This window comes from Vanessa cardui, chromosome Z (assembly GCF_905220365.1).
Source record: "Vanessa cardui chromosome Z, ilVanCard2.1, whole genome shotgun sequence".
NCBI classification, from domain to species: domain Eukaryota; kingdom Metazoa; phylum Arthropoda; class Insecta; order Lepidoptera; family Nymphalidae; genus Vanessa; species Vanessa cardui.
Window position 1 is genome coordinate 2,899,710 of NC_061154.1, and position 20,003 is coordinate 2,919,712.

Sequence of the window (20,003 nt, forward strand, 5' to 3'; positions counted from 1 at the left end):
ATATGTGGCTGATGTATTTTTATGTATGTTTTCCCATACATTCTTAAAGGGTACTTCCTTTTTAACAAGAATCATAAAATTTGTCAAAAAGCAATTGTCAGTGTAATGAGTCAATTTTGACAAGTTTATGTCAAATAGTTTTTGAGTTATGAGGTGATAATTGACTGTTCTGTGACCTGAACTTGGCTGACACGCTGCCGCGTGTCTAGATCAGAAAACCAAACATTTGTTGTTATATCAGTGTCTGTATATCTATCCGTTTTGGTAAAAGAGAAACCTAACTGCGGTCGGTTCGAATCACGCTTGCCACGTATTTTATTCATACATATTATTTCGTTCAATTTGAATAGAATTCAAAGTTTGACAATAGGAGATACAGTTTTTATTATATCTGTTCTTGGATTAAGTTTTCAGAGGTAATGCGAATAAGATGCCTACAAAATGTAAGACAGCCCCAGGGACAAGAAACTTTGACAGCATGTAGACATATCAGTTAGAAGTTTTTTTTTTTTTTTGTAAATATTCTAGTAAATTCAAACTATATCTTATAATTGTAATAAATACTATTGTAAAAAATCCTTTTCGGTTGAAAATGATGTATTTTACATTGTCAGTATTTGAATTTGATTTAATAATTTCAATTGAATAAAGAAATACCTTTTTAAAACTCCTAGACTGAAAAAAATTAGCACAGTAATACAGTACAGTAGCAGCCTGTCAATTTCCCACTGCTGGGCTGAGCTCTTTTCTCCTTTTGAGGAAAAGGTATAGAGCTTATTCCACAATGCTCTGCTCGCGCTCTGCGCTGCTCCGTAAAGTATTTTTTTTTCTTACACGACGGAGCAACATCATCAAAACAAAACACTATTATTATATTTGCTCGAAATATTTGGAAATATATTCAAACTTCAAACCCTTCGTTCGAACGATACATTAAAATACCGGCGACGCAACGGAGTTTATTCGTTTTTATAATCAATATCATGCTAATCTATGAATCAAAGTATCGTGAGGAAACCTACATGATTTCTGAATTAATCGCTTATTGGAGCATTATAAAACCTCCTTCGCCTAACAACGAAAGTATTGCAAATATTTACTATCTGTGAATGTATCATGTATTTCATTTGTTAATAAAATCATAAACAATGTATTGAAATAGATCGATTGTATAACCTTATCAAGAACGAGGACTAATATCTAATAACTCCCACTCAGATACTGAATAGTGAAATGTTGATTATCTTGACCAAACTAGCTACAAACGACAATAGTATCGAATAATAATCATTTGATTAATTACGCATAACATCCAAATACAATGGCTAGAATGCCAATTAATACCACTTATAGGGAGTAATCAAATACTAAAGCAAATGACAGCCAACTATGTATGTGTATTATTAAAGCCTCATGTAACACAAGAGATGGATGGAGCGATTGGAACATTAATGTGGAGCAAAAAAACAAAAGCGAATTGAAAATTTGATAAGTGTAATTTATTGCGGTCTTTATTATTGTCTAACGGTTCCCACGAACTTGTAGGGGTTTGAATTTAACAAAAAATATGTTATTGTAGCATAAGTTACTCCTTATTATATCAGTTATCTGCCAGTGAAACTCCCGTCAAAATTGGTCCAGCCGTTCGCTTTCCAGAGACTAGCCAGAATAAACAGACAAAAATTATAAAAAATATTATTTTAGTATAAGTACCGTGTAAACATATATATACATTGAGTAAAAAAAGGGCTATTTTAATATTACAAACAGGCACTCCAATTTTATTGTATGTATAGATTATAAACGTAGTAATAAAACGACGCCTCGTTGAGACTACCGAGGATATGTATTTGCTTTTGTTGCTTCACTTTAATGTTCCGTGCGCATCGCCTGCCTTTTGTTTTATAATTTCAGATTAAAGCAGTATTGAGTATCGAAATTCTATTAAAGCTAAATCAGTTGTTGATTACCTTCTCTTATCGAATACATTTGTTGTAAACTAAAAATGGATTTGGAATTTAAGACTTTAATGTGTGCTTGTTTTTGACTTTGTATTTTTACTTTTGCTAGGTACTGGATTGAAGCCCCGACCTTAATAGATCATACATAGGTACGACGTCGAACCCACTCAATGATAATTATGGGTCAAACTAAGAAACTTTTTTCGAATCGGTTAATGCACTAAAACCTGCCGAATGTAAGAAATACTTTTCTGAAAACCGCATCCAAATAGCTTTAGCCAAATGCCAGATAATCGCGGACAAACAAACCTACATACATACATACAAAAAAACAATCGAACTGAGAACCTCATTTTTTAAAGTCGGTTCAAAATGAAACGCTTAGTTATCTGTTGATAAGTCCAGGCCTGAATTCTGAATGTTTACATAAACATTCAAAAGAGCAACATATCTTTAATGCTGTGTTTTATTAGATTCTAAATGCATGACTTAAAATTAAAAACATAATTTGTATTTAAAGTAAATAAAGATTATTTTACCATGGCGCTAAAAGCAGATGCATAATTTATACATATGACATAATTGCCTGACAAAAGCACTTCGTCACTATATTCATTCGTAGTTAACGATATAAACAAATGAAGCACTCAAAGACAGCGATGTTTAGTTTCAAAGTAAAAGGCCGTATTTAATATTTTAATAAATGTAATTCGAATAAAGAAAAGATAATAATATGAACGGCTGATATACATTCGGATAACGGAACAAAATAGATATCAATAACAACCATTACGGCGATATCATCCGGATTTATCGCATGCCATAAAGGCATAAAGTTGATTTCGTTCACACTTAGCAAAACAATACAACTGCCAAACGCTCAACAATGGACATCCCCGCTTTTCTGTTTAATATTTACGATTATGTTTTTATCGAATACCAGCTTCTGAAGCCCAAGCTTTATCATCGGTTAAATATATTACGAGAGCAGTTTAAAATCTCATTTATGATATGTCCATCGATAATCTCTTGATTATTTATTTAATTCTCGAATATGTTCCACGATATTCTTTTTAGCGTCGAAAAAGCCGGATATGAATGGAACAATTGGTCAAAACAAAGATAATCGAAAAGGAAAATATTGACAGGAAAATAATTATAGGCTTTTATTAAAATTATCTACTTCACAATGGAATCGCGTTTTACAAATTGATTTTATAAATAAACGCAAGAGATTTTTATGATTATACATAAAACAACCTAACTGGGTTCAAACCCAGGCAAGCACCACTATATATATGTACATGTGAGTGCTTAATTCATCTCGTGCTCGGCGGTGAAGGAAAACATCGTGAGGAAACCTGCATGTGTATAATTTTATTGAATTAGAGCTGAGACGGCCCAGTAGTTAGAGCGCGTGTATCTTAACCGATGATTGCGGGTTCAAACACAGGCAAGTATAGTATATAAGTAGTATATATATGTGCTTAATTTGTATTTATAATTCATCTCGTGCTCGGCGGTGAAGGTAAACATCGTGAGAAAACCTGGACCTGAAATTCTGTCACATGTGCATTCCACCAACCCGCATTGGAACAGGGTGGTGGAATATGTTCCACGCCCCCTCCTTAATGGGAAAAGAGGCTATTAGCCCAGCAGTGGGAAATTTACTGGCTGTTACTTTACGTTTTTTACTTTAAATAAAACAAAATGAAAGGTGATATTTATGTGACCGTAAGATTGGACCACGTGGATTGGAGATTAGTCAAGATCGATCAGGTTGATATTGTGGGAACCACATGTCTGCACTAATGGCAGTTTCCAAGAATGGAACCAATAATAAATACGTGTTCTAGCCAATACACACGCTTGAATCACTTCGTAAAATAAATTGATATTCATATAGAAATTTCCCAGCTTAAATAAGTAAAGTCGAAGATAACGATTTTTAAATATATCCGTTTCCAATAAATATTTGATTATTCAGAAATATTTTTTATTTACACTTTTGTACAATATTCCGAGAAAATAATTAAGATTAACATCGTTGAATAAATACGTTACGTTTGAGTATTGTTTACGAAAAATAAAAGAGGTTTCGTGAGATACCCGTTTGGAGCGAAGTTGCTTTCACTTTACATATAGTATGTATTAGGTAACAGATACAATAAAAAAATTAACAACGTTTGAGAATATTTACGATACTAATAACAAAATATTTATTCAAAATCCCTTTGTGAGTTAAAGCAAGAACAAAAATTATATCATCGTATATGATAGAAAGAGATGCACAGCACAACATCGGCAACGATACGTCGAAGGCATGTAAATAGACATTTCACATCAATGTGATGCAAAAAGACGGTCTCACCGCTTGCATCGCTGCGATCTCTTACATTCGACCTATTTGAAATAAGTTACGTAAAAGAAGCTGCGAATTACGTAAAATAGTTAATAGTTGAAATAATTCTATCGAATTTCCATACAGAGTTTGTGGAAAATTTCAATGATTGGTGGAATGTACATGTGGCAGAATTTCAGGTGTAGGTTTTCTCACGATGTTTACCTTCACCGCCGAGCACGTGATGAATTATAAACACAAATTAAGCTTATATATATAGTAGTACTAGCCTGTGTTTGAACCCGCAATCATCGGTTAAGATACACGCGTTCTAACCACTGGGCCATCTCAGCTCTTGTGATAATGATTATTTATATTCCATTATTATTATGAAAATTTCGATAATTATTACGATTAAAAAAAGCCACACAATTTTAAGCTAGCTTCATATAACATTTAGTTTAATATGTGTATTTTCAACGTCTGTTTGATCTTATCATTACGCCAAACATCTGATGTTCAATCATTAATTTCGCAAAGTGTAGTCCTATTATCTCAATATGCTGTCGTATTAATTTGATTTGATTGGACATTTTTATTGAAAGCTTAATTATTTTTTGAGCGGCCGTTAAGTCTTGAGGTAGGTTTTGTACCCCGTGATTCTTGACCTCAATTTTAATCGAGACTAATTCTTCTTAAACGCCATAAAATAGTAACAACCTGTAATTTACCTTACTGAATTAAGATCGGCCCCCTTGAGAATATTGTTTGGAGCCCATTTCACTAAGTTAATCCCATATGAGTTTTTAAATACACAATACTGAAGATATGTATATTCAATTTCGGCTAGACATATTCAATTTGTTTTAATTTTAGTCCTTATGTATATCAAATGTATATTTCATATTTCTTCTTTTATTCATTTCGAACTAGTAGTTGTCCGCGTTGGTTGGTTGTATGTTGGTATTTTGGTTGTCATGTGTTAGGCGTATGTCCTTTTTTAGAGTTCAAGTTTACTTTACACCAAATATTATCTCATTCAATTATTCGGTTTGTGAAATAGCGACAGATAGACCGAAAGATTTACTTTTCCATTTATAATATTAATATTTTTAAGCCGAAGTTTTCGAAATCGCCATACAATATACTCAAATAAAGTAAAACTGTTATTAAAATGAAAACAAAATATGATCGCGATCAAAACTGTTAAAATATTGGAAATGAGATAATTACAGAAAATATAAAATAAATTATATTAAACCTCTATCGGCTGAATACATTTAAAACTCTACAATTATTACGCCAGATTATAAAGGATTATAGAGTATGTTAAGCTATCTATCGTATTTATCAGTTCTAGCGTCTAATGACGATAAAGAAACATTTTGAGGTCAATTAGCCTTTATTCGACAGCTTTTAATTGATCGTGAACTTCGATAGAAATCAAATTTTGCGTAAGCTTATTGTACAACCTTCAAAGGTCAGCTTTTATCTGTTGCTGGGTTCGTATTGATTCGAATATTAAAATCATATAATTGAATCTATTCAGCTTTATATTAATCTGATTTATGGTTTCGTATGGTCGTCTGTATTTACTGTGATATTTGTATACGAGTAAATTATATTTTATTAAATATTTTTAAAACACAACAGTTACAGATTCGCTCATTAATTATAGCCGTCTGAAAGTTATCCAATACCGGATTAAATTTAATAATAAATACAGTTGTAAAGATATTATTTTTAAATACAGAAAATGGGCTAGTTGGTAAAATATAAATCGTTATTAGAGATTGGGATTTTTATGTGAAGAGATACTTTTATGTGCTTAATTAGTGTTACAGTACACTTAATAATTTATATCGTCTTCATCAGTAAGGAAAATGTTGTAAATTAAAGACATCACGTCATTGACTACTAACTTTATTCTTCTATGACAAGCCAGGTATAAACTTAACTACAACAGAAAATTATTGTGAAAACCAGTTTTACCGATAAAATTATATTAAATAAAGTTTCGCCAACTTAAGATCTATTTTCGTGTGTTCAGTATGAGCGATGATCTGCTTTACCGATCGAGAATGACATACAATAGTGTCGCAATGATTTGATGTTTAAAATCAAACGGTACTAAGAGTTTAAGATTTAATAAAGGAATTAATTTGAAAAGTAACGAAAGTTTTCCTACTCTGACTGTATCCTACCTTTAATGCCTGTTTTATTTTAGTACTAGAATATTTCACTAACAAAAAATACAAAACAATTAAAACCACTAACCATTATTAAAACTTCGTATTGAATATTATGCATCATTATTATTTTGATAATAAATAAATGAAACGATATAAATAGGCTTAATTTATTGAAAATAAATTCGGACAATAAAAATTATGAAGTTCAATAAAACCAAATAAAGGCATTCCCGATTAATACGTTTTGATTATCAATTAAATTTATTATTCACTAGTTTATAAAACGCAAACGAAATAAGGAGAACTAAAATAATACCACAAATGAATAAAATGATTTATTTATTTAAATCAATCGTGCTACTAAATATGTTTATTGAATGTAATTTAACAAATTAATAAACAAACATACTATGACGCATTCTGATTTTATGATTGATTCGTGATATCGGCGACGTTTAATAATTAATTAATCCATATCTCATATCGTTTAAATATTATTTAGTTATACGAATATCTGACTAACACTATTTATTAATAGTAAAGGTCGTAATTCGAATTTTGAAAATTACATGACATGAACTTTGATTTTTATTATATTCGAGCATGTGTGTGTTACTTTAAAATTTATTGAAACATTCTGTCTTTGAGTATTTATAAAAATCGGTATCGTGTTGAAGTGAGGTATTGTGACTGTAGCGTGTTTAGGTTCTATGCTTGTATTGAAACGTCAATAATTTATCCATGGCATGATTTTGACGTATGACGTATTTCCCTTCTCGTGTGGGCCGCGGTAAAATGTGCAATGTGAGTGCGCGGCGCTTCGAAATTAATTAGTGTAACGGACTATTATCCTTCTCCTATAACACCACCCATCCCCTGGCGTATTCTTCGAGTGTGTGTGTGTGAAGACCAAGAGAGCGCTCCCAAGAAGAAGAAAGCGTCATCAAAACCAAGAGCCTAGAATTTGAGCTAACAACTCCCCTTCTTACAACGACAGCCTGTAAATTCCCACTGCTGGGCTAAAGGCCTCCTCTCCCTTTGAGGAGAAGGTTTGGTACATATTCCACCACGCTGTTCCAATGTGGGTTGGTGGAATACACATGTGGTAGAATTTCTATGAAATTTGTCACATGCAGGTTTCCTCACAAAGTTTTCCTTGACCGCTGAACACGAGTTGAATTATAAAGACAAATTAAGCACATGAATCATCGGTGCTTGCCTGGATTTGAACCAACAATCATCGGTTACGATGCACGTGTTCTAACCACTGGGCCATCTCAAATATACAGTCCACTTAATTCTCGCGTGTACAGTGACTTTAACATATAACTTTATTTGTATATATTATTGTGTGGGCAGTTACTTAATCACGAATATATCACACATCTTTTATTATACGTTCAAATTTAAAAGAATATACTTTATTCGAAAATGCTTTTACGCGAATTTTTTTGTAACTGCAACATATACAACTGGTTCAAACGTAAATCTATAAGCAGTTCGGAATGTAGACTCTACCGAGAAAACCCGACAGAATTGTCAGCTAAATATACTTATATTATATAGTATATCAAGCCTGAAAGTCAACAAGTATTAATTAGGTTTACGTTTTTTTGTTCATTTTCAATTCATCGATATAATCTTATCTCGAAACGATTTGAACTTGAGAATATGTGCGATGTTTTTAGATAAACAATGGTTTTTCCCTAAGATACTTTTCGTCTTCATCTAATGGATATTATTGATTTCTATAAAAGTGATCGAACTTGTGTTACTGTGAATATAATATACAACTCTGTTGTAAATATATTGTGACGTAGCTGTAACTACTTTGTTAAAAACATCCCAAAGGGAGTAGCTCCAAGATTATAAATAGACTGGACAGCCCAATCGCCGCCCTAAGCGACATTTTATAAATAAATTTGTGGTTTTTCGTGATCGCAGGGACTTATATTACAAAGTGATACTTGGTAGTCTATAGAAGCTTAAACAGGTATAATGCGTTTTTATGCAACTCTTAATCTAAACGAGCGTCATGAGATGTGTGAGAAGTGTAAGTATGTAAACAAAATGAAAGTTATATAGTTGATTTGTATAAAGAATATCGTGTAATCGGCCGTCAGTAAAATAATTAAAATAAAAGCTGATATCGATTGTAATCAAATATTGAATATGTATGTATCTTGTTTTGTTTGTTTGAAAGAAATTGCTAATAAATATTTTATGCAAATACATTATTTTTAAAAAAATAAAGTGTGTGGTGAAGGATACAAGAAAATAAAGGTAAATTAGTAACGTATAGTTATATAAATTGTAATCTAGTAATGATCACATAAATATCAAAAACCTGTTTGCCTAGTCTGGTAATATTATGATTAATATTGTAAAAGAAAACAGAAAATCGAATTTATATATCTAACTAATTTTGGAAGAAACACACTGGACACATATCACTAAAAGCAAGACAAAATTCAGAGTTATGAGAAAATAACTCCAATGATTGTTCCTCAGTGATCGCACTGTTCAACTATTTATAATTGATATATTACATCGTATGTTTTTTCAGAACTCAGGTTCTTCCAGTACATTAATGCCAGAAGTTCGTTTTTCAAATCAAACTCAAATTCAAATTACTTTTTAATATAGAAGCCTTACTCTTATTTATTGATAGTCAAATTAAACACTACCACCACTTCAGCAAAGGAGAAGAACCTGAGAACCGGCGAAAGAAACTTAGAGGGTCTGTTCAGTCCTCATCGGTTTTAGACGTAAATATATATTTTTTCCATGTATCAATGTTGATATCTCAATAATAAAACTACTATTCGGGAAAAAAATATACACTATTTTTGTTGATAAGTTCATGATTTATTATTTCGTCAATTCTATCTTCACGAAAAAAAAAAACGCAAATCTTTTAAACTTTGTCTTTTAATATTTTGTTCCAGCTGAAAAGTTTGTGATACTTCATTTCTAACACCCGAATCAATTCTCAGAATTGGACTATACCATTTGAGATTCATAAAATACGGACATATATAAAATAATTATCCTAAATACCACTTAGCATTTCGTTTACATTCGTAACTCATCAAGGCTTTCACGTTAAAACTGTCACAACATATTTTATTAACGGTTTTAAAGTGCTCGCAAGACTTAATTGAATAAAAAATGTACCTTTAAACATGAAAATTAAATATTGTAATATTTTTGACGTTGAAGGGATAAAAGTCTTTACTGATAATTTTAATCTGTGGTCAGACAATTTATTACGTCATATACTTCATAAACGTTCGTTTATTACGCGAGCACCGGTTGATGCAGTGTATTGTAGTGTAAATAACACGGCAGGAGTATTTTCATTTACCGTAATGAATTATCACACTTAATTGACAATGTGATGCATATCTCATTTTACAACGTATTATGATGTTATTCTTTAGTGAGCACATAATTGTGTGCGTCAACGGTTCGTCGGTTCCAGTTTACAAATTAACAATTACGTTTTTGTTTCACAGCTCGATCGCTTTGAAATAATGGTAGACCGGTATTATCATGAAAAATTGTAAGTGTCTCCAGATATGGCTAAATATTTACCACGAAGTAACGTAACATGTACTACGAAGAAAGTATTAACGTAAAAAACTTTTTTTTTCTTTAATTTTTAATTCGGAGCATCAACCGTCATCGAACACGCAGTGACATGACAAACAAATGTTAACCATAAAAATAATAAACTAGATGCAATCATGTGATTGTGAAAAGTAAAGTATCTTGTGATTTAGGAACAGACAATGTTAATAATAAGATTTAATGTCGTTTCTCTTCTTACAAAGAAACTGAATTGTGTTTGATTAACTGTGTCGTCCTAATAAAAATATCAGAGAAAAAAGTATATATATCAAAGTTAGTATGAAAATATAGTGTTTTATTGACAATTTATGGATAGCACCATGAGGTGAATTGAAGTGGTTTTCAATGGCTATTATTAAAACCCTCGACTGTGGTCTCATTCAGTTTAACTGAAAACTGCCGTGTATTGACAAAAACGTGTTGTTTTTAGAAATGGCTTGAAAAGCCATCAGCTTTTGCTTCTATACGCGTATATTTTTCTTTGATCAGAGTATTTTGTTTACCCTTGACAAGCAATATCATTTTAAGCGTTGTTTGGTTTTGTTTCGTCTAGTTGGTCGAGTGACGATCCTATTCAGATGTAAATTATGGCGTACCTGATTTGATGTTTGCCCCAACCATGAATGTAACATTTTTTGTTGCTTTTTTTCTTTTTTGTCAAAGATATTTTAGATTCGAGTTTAATGTGAATTAGCTCAAAAAGCTACACACTGGCACGGCATTACATAAAATAACAATCTCCATTGATTAAAATCAGTATGTCATCGGCTTTGATGAAATGATGCTACATCTAAGTTGTGTCGTACTATTCCCGAAGTCAATTTAAAGATAACCGTATTGAACTTCAGACAACGTCATTGGAATACTCAATGATGGTTTTTCTATATGCATTCTATACTTAAAATTATTTTGAAAAGATCTCAATGAACTATACGTCAGAATTTTTCCTAATCGAAATTTTTACCAGAGGCAAAAGAGCGTTAGTAAAATTAGCTGTATATGATAAAAGTACATAAAAGAATTTTTGTATGAATTCGAAACAACTATGAAAGGAGCATTTACGATCTGAAAAGTTACACGTTTGTACACTTTGAGCTTTCGCGATTTGTATACACGGAGTATACATTTAACATATAGTGTTCGAGTTTTGACTGCGTCCTTATTTTTTTACTATTTTGCTCGACGTGTCTCTGGAATTTCACCTATCGAGGTATAAAATGACTCGGCAACTTTGGAAAAACAAATAAACCGAAATATAATTACGTATTCCAACAGGTAGCATACGTATTTAATTTTATAAACATAATCAATTCGTAATTCGTAATTGATCAAATGTTTTTACAGATTGAATACACACAGTAACTTGTATAAAGAAACACTATTTGAGTAAACTTGATCTATTAATTTAAGTAATTGCCTATCTTCTAGTCCTAATATTAAGGTTAATAATAAGATTTTAAAATGTAATTATTTAATATTAATGGCCATTTTACATAGAACTGTTTCAATTTAATGTTTCTTATTCTCGAGATGAGATATCAGATGTTACACACACCTTACCTTAAAATAGACAATAGTAGTTACTTATACAAAAACCTCCTCGTTTTTCACTCTATTAATTAGTGAAGAACGCATCAAAATCTCTTTAGTGATTATTAAGAGCGGAGACAAAAACTTTGATGCCATTGTCATTTAAATGTATTCAATTATCCAGTATGTGTGAGTGAACTGGTTCGATCAACATCCATTGATTATCTATATCTCAACCTAGCTATCTGTATGTTTAACAATAATCCCGTTAAGTGGCGCTACGATCAACCACTTAAAATATCTTAATTAAATTAAGCAAGTATTCCATAAATCGTTTGAAATACTTGTGTAATTTCTCAATTGTGAATAAAGCTTTAAAATATTCTTTAAAATATTCAAAAATAAATTCAAAATGAAATAATAAAAATATAGTTTCAGATATAGACAAACAAATAACAGTTAGTTTAATTCAATTAACTTCGATTTTGATATAAAAATAATTTGATATGGAGTTATTAAAAACACTTCGAATTTTTCGAATATTTGATAAAATAATAAATGATATTTTGTAAAAAGAATAAAAAAAATACATGTTGATATATCGTGTAACGTAGTATGATTAATACAGAATAATTCCAATATTGCTAGCGGATTTTAAAATTAAAAAATGAAATTTAAAAAGCGAACTGGAAAACGTGTTAAAAATCTGTAGCAGCTTGACTCGACGAGTTATAATTGAATATTATTATGGATATGAATGTCATCATCACAGGCTATTAAACTTTTTTTTAAATTACTTCACGAGTAATTGAGAGATAGTTATTTATTTATTATTTATAGCTGATTGATTTATCAATAAATAAATAAAATTGTCCTGCGGGGATCGGGTCTGGAGATACCGTGAATGGTAATTGTTACTTTTAGAATCTTTAGTTAGTAGTAGATTTGCAATAGTTTTCACTAACGTAAACATCATCATCATCATTCTCCTGCCCTTATCCCTATTTTATTTGGGTTCAGCGCAGCCTGTCTTCTCCTTTCATACTTCTCTGTGAGATGTCACCTCACAAGTAACATTATTTCTAACCATATCATAATTCACACAATCCATCCATTGTTTCCTTGGTCGTCTTCTATGCTCAAGGCCTTCCTTACAATATGTTCCTCATTCCTCCCCATACCATGATAGCCGCTTTCCACATAACTTCTCGGCTATCGGTGTCACGTTCAAATTTCCTCTTTCTCTATCCATTATTTATTTGTTTTCACTAATTAAATATTGTTTTTATTTATCTCTCTACTTCCTAACTAGGCGTATTTGATTTGGCCATGATAGGATGTCCAGATAAAACATTCAAGTTAATATAGGAATCTGCCTATATAGAGAAGAAACCAAGCGTATATTGTATACTCACACACACACGCATACAAGTAAGTCGGCGTGGAGGTGGAATGATGGCATCAGAGCTTCAAGCCGTATGCCGTGACGGCTAACTAGCCGATTTTACTACCAACGCGTGCCTAAAGATGTTTCAGATAAAAAAGTGTAAAACGAGTCATTTGCATGAGTGAGTTATTTTATCGCAAAAGAGTAAATTGGTTTATTTACCAATATGAAAAGTGACCTAGCATAGTACAATAGTACATTAGCTTTAAGACAAAACTTGGAAAGGAAAAAAAAAATCAAGAATTAATTTTATTAGTTCTCTTGCGATATTTGTAATTGTATTAATTTTTAACCTGTATATTATTTTTTAATGTTCTATTTAATGTTTTCGTTTGTAAAACTAATTTAAGATACCTTTCAAACAAATTATCTATTTCTGAACGAGTATTCACAAAAAAGCGTAATGGCGAAAGAATGACTTATGTCCTGTCAAAAGAGTCATTCCAGCCTAACCTTAAGACGCTTTTATGTAATGTATTACATAATATCTAATAAGATTTAACTGGCATGTTTAGAACATTATCTATAAAGGCCAATGACTGACTGACGCCGTGACGGCAAACGGCATATTGCTTACGTCATCACACCCCCTCTCTGCCTCCACTCTGCACACTCTCGGGCGTATGGTAGGGGGTAGAAAAAATTATTATAATATATTGTATACACCTTTTAAGCGTGTCTTTTATTTTACTCGATATATTTATTAATTGTTCTTAATAATATAAGTTAATTCAATAACCGTAAATATTGTTGTTTAACATCTGCTTTCCGTACAATGACAGCTAAATATTTTTGCCGCCAAACAGTAATAATTCATTTAATTTTATTCCAGGTGTGACGAATGTATGATTGACATGTTTATAATTGACAATTTAAAGTTGAAGGTAAAGTCGTCTAACCTAAACCTCCTCTAATATAAACTAAAGTGGTCTACGACCTTACTTTCCCCAAAATAAATAGTACCAATTTAAAATACAACTAACCATTAATCCATTTATTTATTGTGTCTTCAAAACGCATCAATAACAGTGAAGTGAAGTTAACTTTTTTTAGAATACATAATGTGTTTACTAGTCAACTGCGTTATGACATACGATAATAGTGTATACAAACCCACACACACACACACATACAAGCAAGTACATCCTAATCCCTCACTCTCATAGTGATATGAGATATGATTAAAATCTGCGACCAATGGCAACCTAAGATATCAGGCGCATGATCAACTTTCCATACTTTTGACAACCTAAACTGAAACATATCATAGAGTCCTTCTGACAATTCATCAACAAAAAAGGCCCAATATATTTTTATAGTTCCGATCTAGAATTTGATCCTTAGACCTCGAACCGTGACGCTTGAAATTACCAAACCAATGCATCCAATATATTCGATAACGTATACAGGTATTCTCTTTTTAAAATTGAATTAAATTTACTCATAAATGATATGAATTATAAATGTTTGGTTAAGGAATTTATCAATTAAATAAGTTAGTACTTTTTATTTCTCAATAAAAATAATAAAACATTCGGTTTTCCAAATCCTCCGTGAAAGTGCGATAGTAGAAAAAAATTAAAAAAGATTGGTTTGTATTTCTGAACGTTGTATTTGAAAAGAGCAGTCTACATACAAAATGGTGAAAAATTACAAATATTTTGAAACGCGCTCTCATAGCTGTTATCCCACATGATTTCATGAAAGAGCGAGACGAATGCGACGAGAGAGAAAGAGAAAATCGATATCGCTATCCAACCGCAAAGACATTTCGTGTGAGCGAGACGGCAACAAAACACTACGAAATAATAAAATAAAAAAAAATGTTAATAAAAGTTCAACTATATCAAAATAACAATAAATTAACACCGCAATAAAAATAAATTAAGGAAATAGAAAAATAATAAAAAAATAAAAGTATTTAAAAAAATTAAGTATCACGTGTTCAGAAACTTACCAACAGCGATCTTTTCGACGGGAAAGGACTGCGCCGACAACACCCCGAGTAGAGAAAATAATAAACCGACAGCGTGTAAAATACACATTTTCCACTTCTGATTTGACTTTTGTACAGACATCCTTCAAAGTACAGGCTAGTACCCGCTATATCACATACTCAACTAGCTAGCATATCACGCTTACGAAAGATTCTGTGCGAAAATTGTTTCGAAATCGGATGCTGCGTACGAACCTGTGACTTAGGGGCGACTGATGGCTAGGCGGGGCGGCCGTAGCATGGGACGCGGGGGACGCGACCCTGCTGCCTCTCTCCCACTCGTTGGAAACTCACAAACGCCTACTATAGTTTGTTCTTAACACTGACACTCAACTTGAAATAATAACAATATTAATCAACTTGCATCACTCAACGAAATGCCCATCTCACACTGAAGTATTGAATAAGTACCTGATTCAAAACTTTTATATTTGAAAACTTTTGAACGTTCATTTTCTAAGAATCTCTCACTCGTAATTTATTTAATTGTAATAATGTTTGAAAATTGTCCTTTATTCGTTTAATGCGTTCAATTTGTATAATGCAATTTTGAAACTACGACGTAAAATAAAATGTTTTAAATGGATTCATACATAATTTAGGTCCAAAATTTAGTACGACAAAATTTACTCTACGACTTCATGTTTGTTTATTTCTTTCAAATTTAAAATTCTACAATTTAGGGATAATTATTGTTATGAGTTATTAACATAAAATTAATCCTAGTAAAAAACAATTGCAGAAGGAACGAAGTTCATAATAATTGCTTTTTTTTCAACGACGAATATTAAAAAAAAAAAACAAAGAATATGTTCGAAATTTAAAAGAACATTTACGGATAACAAATATTCATAATCATCAGACGTTATTGTGTGGAAGTGTTAAGGAATCACAATATCAAGAGTCTACAAGATAAAGTTTCCTTTGTACGGGACTGAATAGAACCTCGAAGGAGCAGAAATGAAGACGAATAATAATATATACAAGTTATTGTGCTTGGTGAGTTCTTATGAGAAAATTAAGTTTTTAGTTTCGCGATATATGTGCCATTAAACAAAAACAGAACATAAGTATTTTAAATATTGTGCACTAGTAAATAATTAACAATTTTTTTATGACATAAGTGGCAAACGAGCATGAGGCTCACCAGATTGAAAGTGACTACCACCGCTCATAGTAGTTATAACCAACTTAACATGTTTTCTTTCACCAAACTGAAATTATTTGTATTATGACGTTCTAGTTTAACTGCTTAGTAAACCAATAACTACAGGAACAAGAGACTGAATATATCAAATCCCCAGTAGCCCACTAGCTGTATCGATAGTATCAGTAGTATATATGTATATCATAGTAGCATCAAAGCCTATACACAATAGTAATCACTTACCATCAAGTAACACATTCCTAATTGGTTACCTACAACAAATAATAAAATTTATCATTTATTTTCCAAAATTTCAAATGATTTCGTTTGTATAGTAGTTTCAATTTGATCAGTTATATATATGATTGAATTTATTTATAAAGAAATATTCTGTCGCCGACTAAAAGCTAGTAGTAATTCTATTACATTACAAATACGTCTGATAGAGATCCTGCGCCCGATGAGACCGAATGAAAAGAGATAGCGGTCGTGTTTGCACTTACACTTGTATACAGTAATATCTCACGCGTGGCTAGTCAGAGGAAATTAGATAGAATGCACTATGATTATAAATTATACTTAATGTCAATATCGTTTAAGCCTTTCAGGGTTTATATCACATATACTCTTGCACAATATCTACGTCATTTTACCAAAGGAGCTTAAGCAATTCTCTAACCATAATTATGCTAGAAACGTTGCTATGTTCATTTACGATTACTTAATTATAATACAGTATCAGTAATTGAATGTGATGATTTTGGGCCCACACTCAACATGCCCCCACAATATACACATGCTTATTCCACTTCAAATAATCGATGCACAGTGCAATTCAACAGTATCTGTTCTCCCCGGACATATATCAGATATTCTTCCAACAGCACTTATTTAGGTATTGTTGTGTTTCGGTTTGAAGGGTGAGTGATCCAGTGGTATACAGGCACAAGGGACATACCAAATTAGTTCCCAAGGTTGATGGATCGTGAGTGATGTAAGGAATAAATTTAATATTTCTTACAGCGCCATTGTCTATGGACGGAGATGACCACTGAATTTTAGGTGGCCCGTATGCCAAACTAAACCATGAAAAAAAATTAAAATACTCGTTGCTTTCCAGGCAGGATATATTACATGCATATAAGTATAACTGTACTTAATTTACATGACTTTTTATTTTTAAATGTTGAAAAACTAAATTTCTTGCCGGCTCTTCTCAGTGGAATCAACATTGCCGGTTGTAGCTTTACTCAATATAGTTTGGCCTTTGAGGATTCAAAAGTGCTTGTTTTCAAATTCAAAAGCCTACTTGAATAAAAAGTATTTTCGAATTGATTTGATTTAAATTATATAGACATATAAAATAAGATAGACGCGTCATAAGATGTTAATGTAGAGATAAGCTGACTGGTTGGTGTGTATTACTTTATATTTAAAATAATATTGTAAAACTTGTGTTCGAATAATTACATCACTAATTAAAAAAGGAACAATCTTAATCAATTTTAAGATTAAAGTAGCGCAGCTGTAACTTTGTCTAATTTCCTCTTTAAGACACAAACGAATTTGCATTTTACTCACTTCAAACTACGAGTTGAGCCAATCTTGTTTCTCATTGGCCTGCCTAAAGTAACGATCAAAATCAAACTTGCCAAAATTTGCAATGGAAATATCTCTTATTTTCTCTTTGAGCTCCTGAGGATTAAAGAACCGATCTTCTATCGATTTACTGTATTAAGATTTATGACTTAAGGTGTTATTGAATGAAATTATCAGATCAAGTTGAAACTACAAAGAGTTACACAAAAATAATAAACTAACAAAGTAACTTCTCAATATATTTTTGCCTTCGGGAGTTTTGTTGAGATGAGTCTTATTCAGTTGAGTCTCAGCTTACCTAGTAAGAGTAGATCATCTGAATATCAACACAAGATATATTCAAACTTGTGCAAGCAAGATGGAGTTTCAATATGCTTTATAATTCATCTCTTGCTCGTTGGTTATTGAAAACATGTTAAGTAATGCATAAGTTTGAAGAAATCCGGTCCCTTGTTTAACCTCCATTCAAGTAATCGATTCTTGAGAAAAAGAGTATTTTTCCAGCAGGTGCAAATTCCCACAGTTACTTTACTACTTTATACAAATTGTGACGCATTACTAGTAACTAAATATCTTTTGTTAATTTGTATTTTTACTGAATACTTATACAATCGATTCTAATTAAGTCGACTTAGGAGCGGTTTGAGACCATATGAGCGAGAGAAATCCTTAGAATAACTGATAATGTACAATTTACTGAATGCACTTAGGCTTATCCCTCTTTATTAATTCATTGTCCGATATGTAAAACAAACAATTCAAAAAAGTCGAATACAAGAGAGATTCTGGTTTTTAAAAGCATAAAAAGTAATAGAACTGAGTAGAGCATAAATAAAAGGATTATTTATCAAATAAATACACACTATTATATTTTTATTTGGAAGTTATTTTACTTGTAGTAGAGGTTTTTACAGACCCATTTAGATACGTAGATATGTACCATTCACTCACCAGATATTCTACTGATAAAGAGGTACTGCTCTTTAATAATGTTCCAGTTTAAAGTCCTAAATTTGGTGGCGCATTGGGTATTTAAGGAGTGATTTCTTTCAAGGTTATTGTCTATGATCACTGATCACTTACAATCAGGTGGCCTATTTAATCGATCACCTTGCTAAATAATACTAAAACAAAATGCAGACATGCCAGTTGCACGTACAATATATGTCTATGTGGAGATAAAAACGTAACCAATGATATATATAGATATAGAGATTTAATTGTATAATATGCCGTCTTAAATCTTTTAGTATACCCTCTGTTTCAGTAGTGACATTAGTCTTAAATAGCAACTGTTAGAATATACTTCACACTTATATACTATACTTATACTTTTGATGTAAGGGGGCGCAAACTACACCTTAGTGCCCCAAGCCGACCTCACCTGCCCGTGGTGCATTCTGCCCACCAGCAAACTGGAGGCTCTGGCGACCAACTGATGGCGGTATAACCATCAACAAAATAGGCGTAGCTAAATACCACAGGCCGGTGACGGGCAGCAGCTTTACCGGTTTTAGAATCTACGTCCTGGGATCACCAACCCGCCTGCCCAGCGTGGCGATTATGGGCAATTCCTTCATCTGCAGCACACAAGTCACGGGCCCCAGTTCCCGGCAGCCGCGCTATTCCTGGTCATGGTGGCGATGATGGTAACGGCGGGACGGGGTTGCTAAGAATCACCGGACTACGGGAGGCCACCACAACCCACTGACCCTTGCGACTTACAACGGACGTACGCTACGGCTTGACTCGCATCTAGCGCATATGACGATTTACGCAAGGCGGCATGCAGGAGCTGGATGCGAGTAGCCGGAGAAAGACCGCAGTGGCGTGCACTTGGAGAGGCCTATGTCCAGCAGTGGACGGGTACGGGCTGATGATTATACTTTTGAACGTATAGTTTTATGAAAATATTGTTCAGATCAAAATATTTCCAAAATTCAAAAGTTACTCTGTCTGTGATTTCTTCACAGCTAGGCCACTGAACTGATTTAGATGACATTTTTTATGGAGATAATTTGAGTCCCGGGAAAGGATTGTTTAAAATGTGTTTTTGTTCTTATATAACATCGTTACTCACTTTTATTCTTTAACTATTCTCAAATAAATCATTGCAGCCAATAAGAAAATGGATATAGCTGTGACAGTACAAATCCA

At 32.3% G+C, this 20,003-nt stretch overlaps 1 protein-coding gene across 1 annotated transcript in view; it reads right to left on the minus strand.

Moving 5' to 3' along the window:
• Positions 1 to 15,293, minus strand: part of LOC124543049 (glutamate receptor 1-like) — a 146,222-nt gene extending 130,929 nt beyond the window's left edge. The window contains exon 1 of the mRNA XM_047121065.1: positions 15,062 to 15,293. Within this exon, the coding sequence (XP_046977021.1) occupies positions 15,062 to 15,182 (121 nt within the window). The 5' untranslated portion in view covers positions 15,183 to 15,293. The remainder of the gene's footprint in view (positions 1 to 15,061) is intronic.
• Positions 15,294 to 20,003: the final 4,710 nt, after the last annotated feature.